Here is a 16,288-nt window from a genome sequence, read left to right on the forward strand (position 1 = left end):
TTCAACCTAAAAAGTTAAACTCATCTTAACCTAAAAAAGTTAAACCCATCTCAATGAGACCTACAAAGTACTAGTATTCACAATTTAATTCAACTCATCTCAACAACTAAACATACCCGACCTCCATATACATTCATACTTTTCTTCTTTTCTCCTCATTTTATGACAACTCTTGAATCCTATTCGTAATATGATTGTGGAATTTTGCGGGTTGAATAGTGATGTAAGATGAGATGAGATGATTTTAGATGAAAGTTGAATAAAATCTTATTAGAATATTATTTTTTTAATATTATTATTGTTTTGATATTTGAAAAAATTGAATTATTTATTATAGTTTGTGTGAGAATTTAAAAAAATTATAATGATGAAATAAGATGAAATAAAATAAAATAATTTCACTATCTAAATGGGACATGAAAAGAAGAATTCTTCCATTACTAATGGCACTATAGAGGAAATAAGACAAAACGTTATAGAGGAGAGAGAGACAACTTTCCAAACATTTAAAATTCTAAATTGTGTAATATTTATCTACACAACCTTTCAAATTGTTCTAAATTTAAATGACCAAATTCATGATATACTCACAATAGAAGTTTCGTTATTGCTTCAACCATTAATTCACTGCAAAGGGTACGTGGTATTCACTGGAAGCGTTGGGTTCAACTAATCAGTTTTATTAAAGATATTTCTGATAATAAAAAAATAAAAGATGAATCAATCACTTTACATCCTTCCAGTTTATTTACCAACTTGCCATTGGTATTAAAAATCCGAACCCAAAAACCAACCTTTACAACAGAACTCTTATACTCATCATTCATATACCACACCACACTTAATTTTTAATTATTTTATTTTATTTTTATTTTAATTTTATTATTGCTAAACTAAAACAATTCTTCTACTCATCATCCATACACCACACATTTGATAAGAAAAAAAAAAATCATGTAAGATGTAAGGTGTAGGGATGATGAGTAGAATTTTGCTTTAACAGATGTGCATACATACCAATAGATAGATCCACTGGGATGCCAGATCTTAACAAAAGAAAGAACTTTTAGAGCATAATTAATATTTAAAAAATATATTTGGCAGCTAACAATTGCATTATGGCCAAGCCACAACATGAGACCAAAGGATACCTGCATTCATTTCCTTTATTTTTCATGTAGAGAAAACTAAACAATGAAAATGAACTCAAAAAAGAAAAAAGTATACATGGTGTGGATTTTCCTTTTGTTGTCTGTTTTTTTTTAGTTCAGAATTTTGCTGCACTAGGAAATGGGAGGACCAGTATACTTGATACTGGCAGAATTGTATCCATCAAAGGCAATAAACTTATTTCCAAATCTTCACAGATTTGTCATGACTAGCCGAGGCAACCATCCCTGTTACCGGTGACTGTGCCAAAGCTGATATCACACACTCATGAGCTGGAATTGTCATACACTTATTCACGGCCATGTTCCAAAGTTCCAAAGACTGCAATTAATGGAAATTTACCAACATTAGCAACATTTGATGGAAATCAGCTCAAGGTCCAAGTTGTTTTGACAGTTTTAGCTTCAGATAATTGGGGTTTCCCCTAGGCGATGGCTTTTAGATATCCCAAAGTTGGGCAAATTAGGCTGCTGTCTTGTATCATATAGCAGCAGGTTCCAGAACCATCCTATAGAGACACTCAGGACAAATGCATCCATCATCACAATGGTAGGAATTCTTATTTGGTAAAAGTGCCGGATGTTCCTTTTTGGTAAGTAAAGTGATAGCTTAAAAAAAGTATAATCTTGGTTAAAAAAACCATTCTCAAGGAATGGCAATTCAAGGGTCACCTAAAGAAATCTTGGACATTTAGGTCGCACATGGATATCCCTTGAATATGAAACCATTTTCTTTTGTCTATTGGTAAAATTTATAAGGCATTGATAACAGTGATAATGGCAATTACAAAGCAAATATCACCTGGTAGCCTCCAATGACCAAGAGAGTGGAGTAACTTGGGTGGAAAACACAAGAATGAAACATGTTTCCACTGGAACTGAGCTCGTGAATGCACTCTCCAGAGGCTAATGACCACACTCTGATAGACTCATGACTCACGGTTGCCAAATAATCTCCACTCGTGTCCCAACAGACGGAGAGCACTTCTGTTGAGTGCCCCTGAAGTTCAACAGACAAAGCATTAGTATCTGCAGATAAGAATGTGTAATGCAATTTAATATTGATTTATTAAACAAGACAGAGGAGTTCCAATGGCTTCCTTCAAATTTTCCTGAATTTAACAATGATATCATACTTGTAATGAGTGTGTCAGCCTATCAGTCTCGACATCAAAGATGGACACAACATTCTCTGTTGCCGCAGCCAGAAGTTGTCCAATTCTAGGCTGAAATCTCACCTGTGTGGAACCTCCCTGTTCATTAAAATACTGAGGATCAGAAGGCAATGTACAAAATCCAACAAAGCTTCAAAACTTACATAGAACAGAAAATAAAAATAAAATTCCAAAACTAGCCTTGGAAACATGGGTTGAAGAATATTGATTAATTTTCCAGAAACGAATCTCACTGTTAGCCTCGCAAGAGCAGAAAATGTCACTCTTCTTAGGGTGAAAATCAAGGGATGTAACATGGGAGGTGTGCCCTTGATATGTCTGTAAGCAATAGTTTGGCTGCAAAAATAAACTAAATTAAGCACGATAAGTACACCAAAATCTTCACCGACAATAAAAATGCCACAATGTATATAGGCAAGATGCGACTCTACATAACAAAGAAATTAATTTGAACACCACCAATCACGTAACCATCTTCAGAGACATGGACAGATGTACAAATTTGAGAACACAAAAGACCAGTGCTTCATCATAAGCTCACTTTATTTTTGTGAAAGTCAATTTCCATGAGGTGGGAACAAATAGCAGAAGGTAAAAGTAGAAACAAGGTGGTACTTTTCATAAAAGTAATAATTCCCAGCTAAAAACAAGAGGTGCAACCAAGTACTGGGGAAGTATGCCAACAAAAAAACATAAAAATCCTAGCATCTGAAGTTTCATGGATCCAAGAATTCAATTGAAGTAAAAAGTGCAGCAACCAGTTGCACCCATCATACTTAGGCCCCGTTTGGATAGTGAAAGTGTTTCATCTCATCTCATCTCATCTCATCATTACAACTTTTCCAGATTCTTACACAAAATATAATAAACAATTCAACTTTTTTAAATCCTAAGACAATAATAATATTAAAAAATAATATTCTAATAATATTTTATTCAATTTTTAACTTTAATCTAAAACTATCTTATCTAATCTCACTATCCAAACCGCACCTTAGTATTACTACAATAACAAACTAGGAGGGGAGAACATAAATTTTCTTGTCAAATTCCTGACTAGCGTTTAATAAGAAAGAGATGAAATGTGGAAGTTACTTTTGCAGCATCCCAGAGTCGCACAGTTTTATCAAACGAAGAAGTTGCCAGCTGAGTTGAATTTGGTCTGAAGCGAACATCGGTAATTATCAAAGTGTGCTCTTCTGGAGTGCTATCAGTCTGCAGCGTCTCCATGTTCCAGAGAACAACCTACTAACATAAAAAACAGTAAGCATTTACATTTCACTGATCCTACTATTACAGTAAACCCATCTTCAGGGGAAATCAATGTTTAGCAAAAGAAGAAGAATGAAAATGCATATTTAGATACAACTAGCTCTTCTGAGTATATCTGCATCCAATGTGAGCCGATAACAAGTATAATCATGCCAGCTTCAAACAAAAACTCCAAAAACCAACGAGTGAGGCAATGGCAAAATCATGAAATTTTCTAAAATTTGTAAACACTGTCAGCAAGGGAAACTCATAGGTGGATAAAATTTCTTTCAACCATTGATTCAAGTTTCTTCCTGTCCATTTAAGTCTTTTCTAATCCATTGCACAAGATAGAATATCGTTTATCTTGGAAATTTTTCTTTATTATGAAATATAAATTTGATTTGAACCATGTGAGGAAAGATAAATGCAGAAAATGCTTAATAAATCCTTTTTTATATTTGATAAAATCTTCTGATTGTGCTGTATGTCCCAATCTTTGATGTGAGCATTTGTCACTGGTATTGAAATGCCTTTCACTTGAATGGTATCGTTAATATATCTCGCGAATCACGATGTGGAATGCAAGAAGCATAATCTACTCAACATGATGATATCATACAGAGCCATGTTTGTGGTTAGAGCCACTGATACAACAGGAGAGGGACAACTACGATGAAGAAACTCAACATGATGATATCATGCAGAACTATTTTTTTATCTGACAGGACAGGCACTGAAAACTCCAAAGTAATTAAAGCATGGGGAGCAGTGTTTGAATTTCACCTTTTGCTAGATGTTTTCCACAATACCTATACTTGAGATACTAGAAGAGAAACGACAAGTTTTCCGTGTTAAAAAACAGCCAAATTCACAGTGGAATCTTAAATTCATAAATTTTCTGAATAAGTACCTGAATTAATAGTTTTGCCAAAAACTACATCGTAACAAAAGCTTTGATGCCTTGCACATACCAAATAGATATATACAGACATTGGTTGCATCAAAGAATGATGGTGATAAAGGACAACAACGAACAAAAGGATTTAAGATATTGATTTTGTTAAAGTCAATGAGAAATCAGAACACTAGACAGAAGTTCTTTGAGCTTACATTAGTAGCGTAGGAGAATTAATTGATCTGCAATTCCTAAATCAAAAGATTCTAAACAGACTGGTATATATTAAAAAAATATATATTAAGTTTTTCACTAATGTAGTCTGTTCAAAATATGGGATTCATGCCTTGCCTGCTACAATGCATTATACCTTCTTGTCATGCCCGGCACTGGCTAATAACTTGCCATCTGAAGAGAAATGACAGCAGACAACTTTGCTATTGCTTTTACGTATGGAACCAACTTCGTTGAAGGAAAAACCTAATGTGGAGAGACAGAGCGTTAGTTGCAATCAAATTGAACAATCATCATTGCTCAACCCATGAGATCATTGACTACCTTTTGAAGTCTCAGCAGCTTGCTCAGCAGAGTTCCGTTTTAATGCGCCAAATAAATCCCTTACATCTCCATCATCATTCGAGAGGAAAGATTCCACATTATCTTCTAAAGAACCAACATCTCCAAAAGGTTCGATGTCTTCCTGCAATTCAAGACGAAGTCATCAACAGGCCTTGATTTATAATGTGCTGTATTTAGCTGAACTAAGAGATGCATAAGAGCATAATACAACTAAATAAGTGCAACATATATCCATGGAAGCCTTGAACCTTAAGCAAGGATCTCCAAGCATACTTATCTAACACATGATCCATGTGAGTAACATGAGTAGTGGTCATACATGGAACAAACTAGCTATGCAGTGCGTTCTGGAACAAAGTATCCCAAATTTAGAAATGTGCAATCCAGACTACAGATCCTAAATGAATTGTAATCTTATTACAAGTGTATGATTACAGGATGGAAGATCCCAACACAGTATGGGCTCCATCATAATCAACTAATTCAGACCATCACGTTTAGATAATATTACTGGCACCCTATAATTCACATACAATCTCCAATTAGCCAACTCATTATTAAAATGGTGATGGTCTAAATCATCTCTATGGTCTTAACAAATTGATACCTAAGGCTTAACATATTAGCTTAACGTGCAAGGAAAATACACGTGTAAAACTTTTCTACCAGTTGTGTAAGTTATGCAGATTACAATTTCTCAAAAGATAATATACCAGCTGGTTTGTGGATGATGCAAGACCACCTGCCCCATCTGCACCATACATCATTAAACCTTTTGACACACTGCCAACATTCTGCAGATTACCCGCCATTGCAACTCCATCACCAGGAGTATGAGTAGATGGAGTTGATGGCTGAGAGTTTGGTGAAGGACCAAGTGTGTTTCCTGTGCCAGTACTGTTGGCAGCTCCGGAAGATGAAGGCCCTTTCCTTTTTCGGCTACTCTATTACAGCATTAACAGCCAAGTTATTAACTTGCAAGAAATAACCCAAAAAACTATCAAGAATTGATTGTGCCTCCAGTTCCAAGAAGTTTTTGAAGATAGCAAACAAATGGATGTAGCAGTAGAAAAACATTCTTTATGGCATTATGTCAATATAAGTGAGCAAAACCTGTTGCAGTTGCTGTGGATGCAAAGGATCTGGTTGTTGAGATGAACTCTGCTGCATCTGTGGCATGTTCATCTGCTTAGAACATGCCAACGGTTCAGAAAAATGTTACCAGAGAGCTCACTGGATAATCTTAAACAACAATACAAAAATGAAAATATTTTCAAAAACATTAAAGTATGCTGCGATAATCCCTTTTCTTTACTTACATAAAATTTTATAAAATTTTACATAGACCTAAATGAAACATCAGTAAACATTTGGGTATTATCATAGATGATTGGCAATGTCTTTGGTGATACTAGAGATGGTATTCGAATCATTCCTTTTCTATTCAGGCCAGTGCTGCAATAGAGAAAATTATATCAGCAAAATATCCTCACTAGTGAGTAACTAAGATTATAGTCACACATGTGGAGCATGATACAAATAAGGTTGCTAGGATATATGTACTCAATAATATAAAAGATTCTTAATGAAGTAGGAGTCCTTTAGAAATCCTTTTTGAGATAATCGCCATATTCCTAATTAATTCTAGTCAAAACTTATTGTAATTATTTTGAAAGTTCTGTGATTTCCAGCAATTGCAATTAGACCTGAAAACCCCAATTTGTTTAAAGAATTTCACCTTTTCCTAATTTAATACAGACCCCAATTTGTTTAAAGAACAATGCTTGATATGAAATAGCCAACTTCACAAGCAGCAAGGACTGTTTCAGTGGATAATGGAAGACCAATGCTTGATCAACTGGGCATAATCAAAACACAAAGTCTTTCAATTAATAAGGTCCAAGGCACCCAAGGACAGAATCGATTTCTATACATAAAAATAACTGTTCAACATCAGATTGAGATAAATTAAAAGAAAAAAAGGAATTATAAATCACGCAATAAAGGATATGCAGAATTAAGCATGTATCATAAGGCTATCATATTCTGACAAGAGCGGGAGTGAAAAGCTTGCCTTTGATGAAGTTGATTGCATTGGAGAACCTATGGATCCATCATTTCCAATTTGTTGGCCATCTTTCACATTCATAGAGCCCCTAGACAATCCTCTAAACCTTTGAGGATCCATATCTCCATATATAGGTGAACTACCAAGAGTTCCTTGTGCTTGCACCTGAGCTAAGAGTTGTTGCTGTGGCAACAGCTGAAACTGATTGGCATTCTGTAGGAAAGGCTTTTGAACTTGTGCACCTAATCCTGGCCGAATTTGGTCAATCCCCTGAATATTTTGACAAATGCCTCAGTTAGGAACTTGGAATTGAGGGGATATTTTTCCAATAATTCTGACATACACACTACAGTGTAGAACTTACTGTTAAAGGCCACCCCTTCAACGGAAGGCTACCAACTCCAGGATTCAAACCTAAAAAAGCAAAGACAGCAAAGAATAACAAAATTACTCAGAGCATGACTTAAGAGTTGGTGGGTGCTGATTTAGTTGCAGTGGGTGGAAGAGCTGGCATTGTTACCACAGATATTTTGGTACACCACATTCATGCATTTTTTGTGATTCATGTGACGTCATCTATTTCCTGAAAGGAGTTATATTTGCTTGTAGCAAGGGATTAATACAGACCTCTAAACATAAGGCTCCATGGAAATAATGCTTTTCTATCTTTTATTTTGACTTGAGGTAAGTAAAATGAACAAATATAAGAGCAGAGAGGTCATTCCTAGTACATAAAAAGTATACAAGAGAGCTTCCTATTCAAGAGAAAAAAAGACCTGCAGTTCAAAAAATCAGAAAAAGTGGAATAAAGCAAACTATTATGTGCAGCAATCCATGTGTAAAGGGAGTAAAAACATTCTTTTTCAGCTCTACTGCCGAAGTTTCTCTATCTTCAAAGGTTTGAGCATTCCTTTCTCTCCAAATACACCACATTGAGCATAAAGGAGCCAACCTCCAAACTTCTAAGATGTTTCTATTCATAATCCAAATCAACAACAAAAAAGTTAAAGAGCAAACTTCATATAAGAAGGTGATCAATAGACTCCCTACTCTTCTTAGACATATAATACCAATCCACCACAATGACACTCTACTTCCCAAAATAAAACAACATGAAGCCCGAGAAAATATACAACAAAAATAAAAACAATATGAATAAAAACTGAAAAGTTTATAGTAAACCCTTCGAGGAAATCTTTAATTTTTTTTTTTTTCTTTTAAATACCAGATAAAAATGTATAAGAGCTATGAGGCACAATTGGAGAAGATAAACACATTTAAGAAATGAATCCCAGGAAGAAGAAATTGTAGAGGGAGTCAAGATCAAAAGCTATAGATTCAAAGCTTTCGATTCACCACAAAAAATATTTATAGAACAAGGGAGAGGACAGTAGTAATATACAGGGGTTGAGGAGCTAACAAGATTAAAAAACAATAAACTTCTTTGACAAGCACGGGTTTTTTTTAATGTACTTTAGAAGGTTATGTAAGATGAATCCGGATTGATAAGTCCGAAGTACACAACAATTCCACTACAATAAAAGATCCACACTAGACATTATGACACTGCCTTCCATGCAAAAGATCTATTTAAATTAATGTTCTGATGCTAACTCTTTAAGAGATTGGTAAAAAAATTTACACAACAGATTAGATTAATCAAACAATTTAAATTACAACCCTATCTGGATATGCCTCCTTTGCTCATGAGAAATTTAACAAGGATCCATCCTTGTATTTTCCCATCTACATCGCTGAGGAACCAATGACTTGGGATAGGTTGAATACTTGAATCTGTTTATTTTTTTTTCTTTTTTTCAGTTTATTGATGGATGAACAATGAACCTATGATCTATCCAACACCACCCCCATTCCTTACTACTTGTGCCAAGGCTGATAACTACTCATATAAAAATTATTAAAGATGCACAACTGTCTCCTGGAAAAGAAAGCCACTTCAAGTGTGCCTTAATATGACTGAGGTTCCGTGATCTCCATAAACCATAAGAAACTTCTAGAGATTTACCTAAAAGAGCTTGCTGCTGGAAACGTTTTGTTAAAAAGCATCTGATGCAAAACAATCCATGCGCACAGCATGTAAACCCTCAATTTCGGAAAAGGACATAATTGAATCTATTTCCCAATCCTTAAAAGTCAGTCAAACCTGGGTACGATTGAAAAGATTCCCTATGCAATCCATACAACTGACCACTTTTATTATTATTATTATTATTGGCACCAGTTGTCCGAGAACAAAGTCTCAACTAATCCCGGGGGTGTACAAGCCCTTGGCAAGGAGTTTCCTGCAAGTGCAGCTCGGGTAATTCAATGGGAAGTTCCCCCAGTCCGATGGCCCCTAGAAATTGTTTGCAGCCAAGAGGATTCGAACCTTAGACTTGGAGGGAGCATACCACCAAGACCAAGGCCTTTACCACTTGAGCCAACCCCTAGGGGTTCATAAAACTTACCACTTTAAATTGCTTATTTTATTCAATGCTATATAAATGCTAACCGTCAAAGGCACTCTTAACTCGCCATGAAAACGGAACAGTAAAAGGTGAAACAAAGTGACCAAAAAGACTAGAAATGCACTCTGATAAGCAGTTCAAATGTATATTACATTTATCTTCCTGTAGTTTTTATTTTTTTAACAGTTTCTTGAAGGTCCTTGTTCATCACCTTTTTGGGGGATTTGGTTCCTTGATCAACTGGATATACTTTCTATAATATAACATGCGATCTTATACTTTTTGTTTCCAAAATACCGCACAAACATTGCTCACTATCGCGTGAGCCATGAATGGCATATTATGCATGCCTTTCAACTTGTTTATATATACGAGATGAAAAAGGTATATAAAAATGAAATGATACCTTAGTTAGATCTGCTTACAGCAACACCATGAAATTAGAAATGGACAAAAAATAGTGATGCAACCTTTAATTAAAAACTAACCTTTAATTAAAAACTAAAGCCTACGGATACCAAACTCAAAGCCTTTTTTTTTTAAATTGAAAAAAAAAGAATCATTGGGGTATCCATTATGAAACATACTGCTTCAATCTGTGCCCCCTTGTGAATACTCAAACCCACATAAAATTAGGTTTTTTGTTGTATTTGGTAGAGCCAACCTGAATGCTAATTCACTATAAACAGGAAATCGTACCTGCATTTCCTATTCCAGGTTTTGACTGCATGATTCCCTGCGCATACATCGAAGAAGAATCCATAGGCAAGGATCTCTGATTTGCAGCCATGTTAACTTCGCCTTTGATATCCTACAGGAACAAAAAGAATCAATAGTTTAACCTTGTTGAAAAAGAACAAAAAAGGAATAATGCAGTGCTTAGCATCATGTTTTCAAGTCATTACAGTGTTATGTTGACTTCGTGCCTGGATTTGCTGTAATGCTGCAGTCACACTTCCAGAGTTTCCTTGGACCAACTGACTGTCTCAGAAAGATAAGCCAAGAGATATTCAGCTACCCACAGATAAAATATCAGATGGATATAGTTAAATAAAATCTACAGGCAAGTCTACCCAGGATGATTAGTAGTTGATTTCAAAAGGGCCATCCTAGCATCAAGAAGTGGTTGGGATGTCTCTGATTCCATTGGATTGCTATGCTTCATGCGTTCCTCATACATCTTGGCTGCCAATGCACTTGCAGTAGACTGCCCAAGAACTCCTTCAGGATTTACAGAATTCACTGGACTGCCCAGGGGAGGATGATTAGGATCCCTTCGTTGCATCTGAGCCTGACGCATTAGTTGCAACTGCTGCATTTGCAGTTGCTGCTGTTCTTTTGCTTTAATTTGTTGTGCCTGCAAACCATTAACATGGGAGGGAATGGGAAAAATAAATGAGGGATTATCATCAGATGAAGAATCAAGCTAATGGTAAAACATGAGCAAAAAATTTGAAGATCCACCTCTATGTAAGCTGCAGCAGGCTCTGAATGTTTTTCATTGGTCCTAGCGATAAAAATGTCCCAGAAAACAGACCACCATTCAAAAAGAAACCCACCAGGAGCATCAATTGCTGCATGTGCAAGCTAATAGTTATATACGCTAATAGTCCAACCACAAAATTTCCAAACCAATTTTAAATTCAACCCAAATGAGGATCATGAGATCAAATCTTCTACATATTCATTCAGGTAAAGAAACATTACTTTTTGTTTTGATAAGTTTTCGTTAAGGTTATAAAAGTGAGATTTTTCTTTACTTACCCAAAAAAATGTTTTCATTCAGGTCAAAATCTAAATTAAGAAATATAAAGGAAAACAATATATTAGACGAAAAAATTATTTCACGAAATTGAAGGGAAAATCCAGTACTAGTAAAACTATATATTACCTACAGGGTCCGGTGCAACCTTCCCTTCAGTCATGAAGGATTTCGCTGTGGCATGCAATTTTTTCTTCACCAAGTAATCATATATATAAACATCAAGCCTGGCGTTATTTGGCCAAAGTAAGAAAAGATTATAAGAAACCATTATCATAAACGTAGCAACAATAACATACGCAACATATAGCAGAATAGAATAGAAAGCAAATGATTTTACATTTTATCCGCTTCCCAATTGCTCTGCGCCATTGCTTCCAGTCCAAAAGAAGCCCGAACTGCGCAAGAACCAAAGAGATCCAAATTCAAATCCTCAATTACCGCCTCTCATTATCCCAGAACCAAAAAATATGAACCCACAAAAATATGGATGTGAAAGAAAAAAACAAAAAGAGGAAGTAAATTGGATCAAGAGTGAATTGACGGGAACTAACCTCAAAGTCAACTGAGAAAAATAGATCAAAGCCTGCATCAACAGTTGAAGATTTGCGCAGCAACGATCACCACTGTCAAAATATTCATATCAGAATTATAACAAAATCAACGAAATACTAATAATTGAAGAAGAAAAATTCGAGAAATAACAAAATTGTTGTAACATCCGAATTTGGAACCTGTATCTTGGAAATCGGTAATTCAAAACTTGAAAGAAAGAATGAAAAGGTCTGTTCTTGATCGGGAGGGGTATGAAGTTGGCGACGGGGAATAATTAAGTTAAAATACAACGAGGAAGTTTAACAGAGAAAAGAGTTCCAAGCAGAGCAGGGTACTACGAACCACAATAGCTTCGGAGTCCGAGGCTGAGGCTCGGAGTCCTTGTACGGGTTCTCTGAAGCGACTGATCTTGTGTGGTCAATAAAATTGGAACGACGGGCCGATGGCAGAGAGGGAGCCCTACTCTTATTTTACCACGTCATATGGGCCCTACAGAATGGCTGGGTCATGTGATCGTGGACTTGGAACGGGATTGGGTTGGGCTCACGTTTTAAAATAGTGTAGAAGACTTTGACATTTATCTTTACAATAAAGCTAGTTAGCCGCTCAACCATATCGTTCAGTTTGACTGCTTGTCAATTTTTTTTATTAATTTAGTGATTAAAGAAATAATTTTAAATATATTGATATATTTTTTTTTATTTTTCTAAAATATTTAAAAATGATAAAAAAAAATATGAATAAAAAAATTAGATAAAAAAAAAACACTAGTTTTACACTAGCAGCGACACGCTAGTGCTACTCTTATCTTTATCTTTGCAGAGTCTACTATAATATTTTAGAATTAGAAATGTTTAGCCTATAAATAAATTTTATAAAAATAAATTTATAAATTAATGCGACGTGTCATATTATAAAATTTATTTTATTATAAGTAGATCTAACATCTCATTATATTAGTTTATAAATTTATTTTTATTAAATTCCTGATCGGACTAGGTGTTTGTGTTGGATTTATACCCTACACTCCATGTAATTAATAAAATGTGCAATATCCTAGTTGTTTATACTCACTATATATCAAACCATGAAGGATCACGGCCATATGGTGAACTTCATTAATTCCTTCCTTGATTAATTAGTATATATTAACATGAAAGAACCAAATAGGTGAGTCATGCCTATTGAAACAATAGTACTCATGACAAGAAAGTGATCATGCATGGGCTTCACACACACGAGTACTGATCCTCTAAATGTGGTTTACTAAATTTTGATAGATATATGTATATATATATATCATCATGTCAAGATTCACCACTCAATTAATTATCTCAATTTAGTAGTACCAATGTGTTATAAATATATCGTATTCTTGTAGTGATCTTATCAATTCAATTTCAGTTGAAGAACTTTACAATTGGGATCTGCCTGCAGTCGATGGTCTCAACAATGATCATGAGCAGCTGTCTTAACATAATGACAAGCTGGTGCATTCTTTTGAAGCAAATGCCAAAGGGTCAAATCACATTCATGTTTGGAACAAAACAAGGTACGTAAAAACTTCAACAACTTAATTTGTATCCTATTGGTTGCGGTAATATGTGACACGATCCGTTAGTCCAATACGAATACGACACGATAATAACAGGTTTGAGTTTAGTCTTAACAGGTTCGGGTCAAACCGAGTTGACCTGTTAAAACACGATTACTTAACGGGTTGATAATGGGTCAATCCGTTATGATCTGTTAACAAAATTAAAATTACAATTATATCCTTATACTTAAAAGTAAAATTGTTGAGATTTTAATTTCGATATTTTTATTATATGATTGTAATTTTGGACTTGTAATTAGTTTTATATATAGAAAATGTTTGCATGCGCATCAACTTATAAAGTTTAATATAATTAATTTGCATAAGTAAACAATAGATCATCATGATCACTTATTGAATTAACAATATTTTTGGAAAGGTTGCCTGCATTAAATCTCTTTTTCCTACAAGAAAAATGAGACTTATCATCCCATTTGATAATCCTTTTTTACAACCATGAGTAGTGATTTTTTTTCTTTTTTCTTTTTAATTTTTAAATGAAAATGATTTTTTTTTCTTAATTTCTGTTTAATATTATTGGAAGTGAAAGAAGTTTTCATGGTTGTCAAAAAGGGTAGTCAAATCATGGGATGATAAATAATATGATGTCCAAACAAAATGCCAATATGCCTATTTAATTTCTCAGTAGACGATGAATTGATATAGAGGTGTACGTATGTTGTTGGCCATTAAATAATATCATATGATTAAGGTTGAGAAAGTTGATCTAGCTGCTCCACACGAGTACCTTAGTTTCAACTTCATGATCTCCAAATGATCCAATATTGACAAACCCGCGCGCAGCAGGTTCGACTCTTTTTGATCCCTAAAAATTAGAAATAGAAAAGCGAAACCTGAAAGTTCATGATGATCGAAGGAACTAGTTCTAGTTCTCCATGCACGCCACACGTCAAAAGCCAAGTCTAGTCCAAATTATTGCTTATCCAACAGTATTGCCTTAATTCGTTTCTGAGCATGCTGGGGGAGAGGACGGTTGGACAAGTAAATATTCAATGACAGATCACGAGCCACATTTACTTATCCAATTAAGCATGATATATAGTTTGGTCATAGTGAGCATAACCTCTTATTTCTCTATAGAAAATGCTAAATGTACTTAAGAAAAACTTACAAAAAATGTACTTCTCCGCATGTTAGTTATTGATATGTCGAAAATCATAAAATTTGAAATTCTAAATTTAAATTTCAAAAGAAAACTAACAAAATAAACCTTGTAAATAAAAGTATAAGTAAAACTGTAAGTACATGTAGTACTACTATTTCTCTATACATACCACCCTCGTTCATTGCACCGCTCTATTACAGTGGGCTCTACTTACTTTTATTCAGCTAGATTCAACTTCTTATTCTTCTTCTTCTTCTCGTGATGTCGTTGTTATTGTAATTTTCTGCTTCTCTGTTGGAACTAACAATGGTGGCTCTTTCAGGTTGTCTTGTGGTTGTTTTGTTGTGTACTTTTCTTGCGAGTGGTTTGGTTGTGGCTGATGTTAGTGGGGTTGAGGATGACAAGCACGTAGTTGGTCCCCCACATTTGTATAAGAAAGGAGGTCTACATCATGGGACTTATAACAGAGGGTTTAAACATGGATGGTTTGGTAAGGGTGGTGACCTTAGTCATGGTGGCAGTGGTCTAGGAGGTGGAAGTGGTCTAGGAGGTGGTGGTGGAGGTACGGGTGGTGGCTTAGGTGGTGGTGTTGGTGGGGGCATTGGTAGAGGAGCTGCTGGTGGTGGACCTGGTGATGGATCTGGGGCAGGGGGTGGGATTGGTCGTGGAGCTGGTGATGGATCTGGAGTAGGTGGCGGGATTGGTGGTGGAGCTGGTGGAGGAGGTTTAGGTGGAGGCATAGGTGGTGGTGGATCTCGGGCAGGTGGAAGCCATGGTAGTGGTGGTGGTGGTGGTGGACCTGGGCTAGGTGGTGGAGCAAGTGGAGGAGGTTTAGGAGGTGGTGTAGGTGGGGGCGGATCTCGGGCAAGTGGAGGGCATGGTGGTGGTGGTGGTGGACCTGGGCTAGGTGGTGGAGCAAGTGGAGGAGGTTTAGGAGGTGGTGTAGGTGGGGGCGGATCTCGGGCAGATGGAGGACATGGTGGTGGTGGTGGTGCAGGTGCCAGAAATGGGTATGGAGCCAGTGGAGGGTTTGGTGGTGGTGGTGGTGCAGGTGCCAGAAATGGGTATGGTGCCAGTGGAGGGTTTGGTGGTGGAGGTGGAGGCTCTAGGGGTGGGCGTGGTAGTGCACACTAGTGTGCTTGCTTGGATGAGCTTATGCAACAACTACAGAAATTGTTCATTCTATACATGATATACATAAGTCATATATATATATATATATCTATATGCTGGTTTATATGGGGTGTGTTGCTCATTCTTTCTTATATTTTAGTCACTATAAATTAACTTGCATTGAAACTTTCAAAGTTTAGAGATGTTTCTCTATTTGAAAAGAATATTTATCAGTATTTGCAGCTGCTTCATGTTGGAAGCTGCATCTATATAAATATATATATATATATATATATAAAAGCTTGTAATGCATTTCTCAATATATTATCATGAATAAAATCATTCCAAAAGTCTAATTTAGTTTATCATTTGTCAAAGTTTATTTTGTCATCTCTCTATTATACTACACCATTAATATGATCTCACACCTGTTCTATTATGATGATACAAGATAATTAAACCGCTCTAGTACTTAACCTCTAATAATAATAAATTATGGCCTAAGTACAGACAATATGTACCCAATT

At 35.6% G+C, this 16,288-nt stretch overlaps 2 protein-coding genes across 4 annotated transcripts; one reads left to right on the plus strand and one right to left on the minus strand.

Annotated features, from left to right (window-relative positions):
* Positions 1–1,315: 1,315 nt before the first annotated feature.
* LOC121246101 (transcriptional corepressor LEUNIG_HOMOLOG-like) lies at positions 1,316–12,310 on the minus strand. Of its 3 annotated transcripts, XM_041144110.1 has the most exons (20): positions 12,105–12,261; positions 11,925–11,996; positions 11,711–11,768; positions 11,500–11,597; positions 11,168–11,182; positions 11,073–11,083; positions 10,682–10,965; positions 10,514–10,589; positions 10,308–10,419; positions 7,505–7,554; positions 7,147–7,410; positions 6,186–6,257; positions 5,786–6,016; positions 5,052–5,193; positions 4,864–4,973; positions 3,440–3,589; positions 2,525–2,680; positions 2,306–2,422; positions 1,972–2,169; positions 1,316–1,491 (listed from the first exon to the last, which is right to left on the minus strand). In XM_041144110.1, the coding sequence occupies exons 3-20, from the start codon at positions 11,740–11,742 to the stop codon at positions 1,348–1,350; spliced, it is 2,262 nt and encodes a 753-aa protein (XP_041000044.1). In that variant the 5' UTR covers positions 11,743–11,768; positions 11,925–11,996; positions 12,105–12,261; the 3' UTR covers positions 1,316–1,347. The 3 variants fall into 3 exon arrangements, with proteins under 3 accessions (XP_041000044.1, XP_041000042.1, XP_041000043.1); XM_041144108.1 differs by having other exon boundaries at positions 11,073–11,182; positions 12,105–12,310; XM_041144109.1 differs by having other exon boundaries at positions 11,073–11,182; positions 12,076–12,225.
* A 1,030-nt stretch (positions 12,311–13,340) lies between these two features.
* On the plus strand, positions 13,341–15,782 carry LOC121247354 (glycine-rich protein 23-like). Its single transcript, XM_041145718.1, has 2 exons — positions 13,341–13,477; positions 14,971–15,782. Exons 1-2 carry the CDS (start codon positions 13,366–13,368, stop codon positions 15,780–15,782), a joined length of 924 nt encoding a protein of 307 aa, XP_041001652.1. The 5' UTR covers positions 13,341–13,365.
* Positions 15,783–16,288: the final 506 nt, after the last annotated feature.

Source organism: Juglans microcarpa x Juglans regia, chromosome 1S (assembly GCF_004785595.1).
Source record: "Juglans microcarpa x Juglans regia isolate MS1-56 chromosome 1S, Jm3101_v1.0, whole genome shotgun sequence".
Lineage (NCBI taxonomy): Eukaryota > Viridiplantae > Streptophyta > Magnoliopsida > Fagales > Juglandaceae > Juglans > Juglans microcarpa x Juglans regia.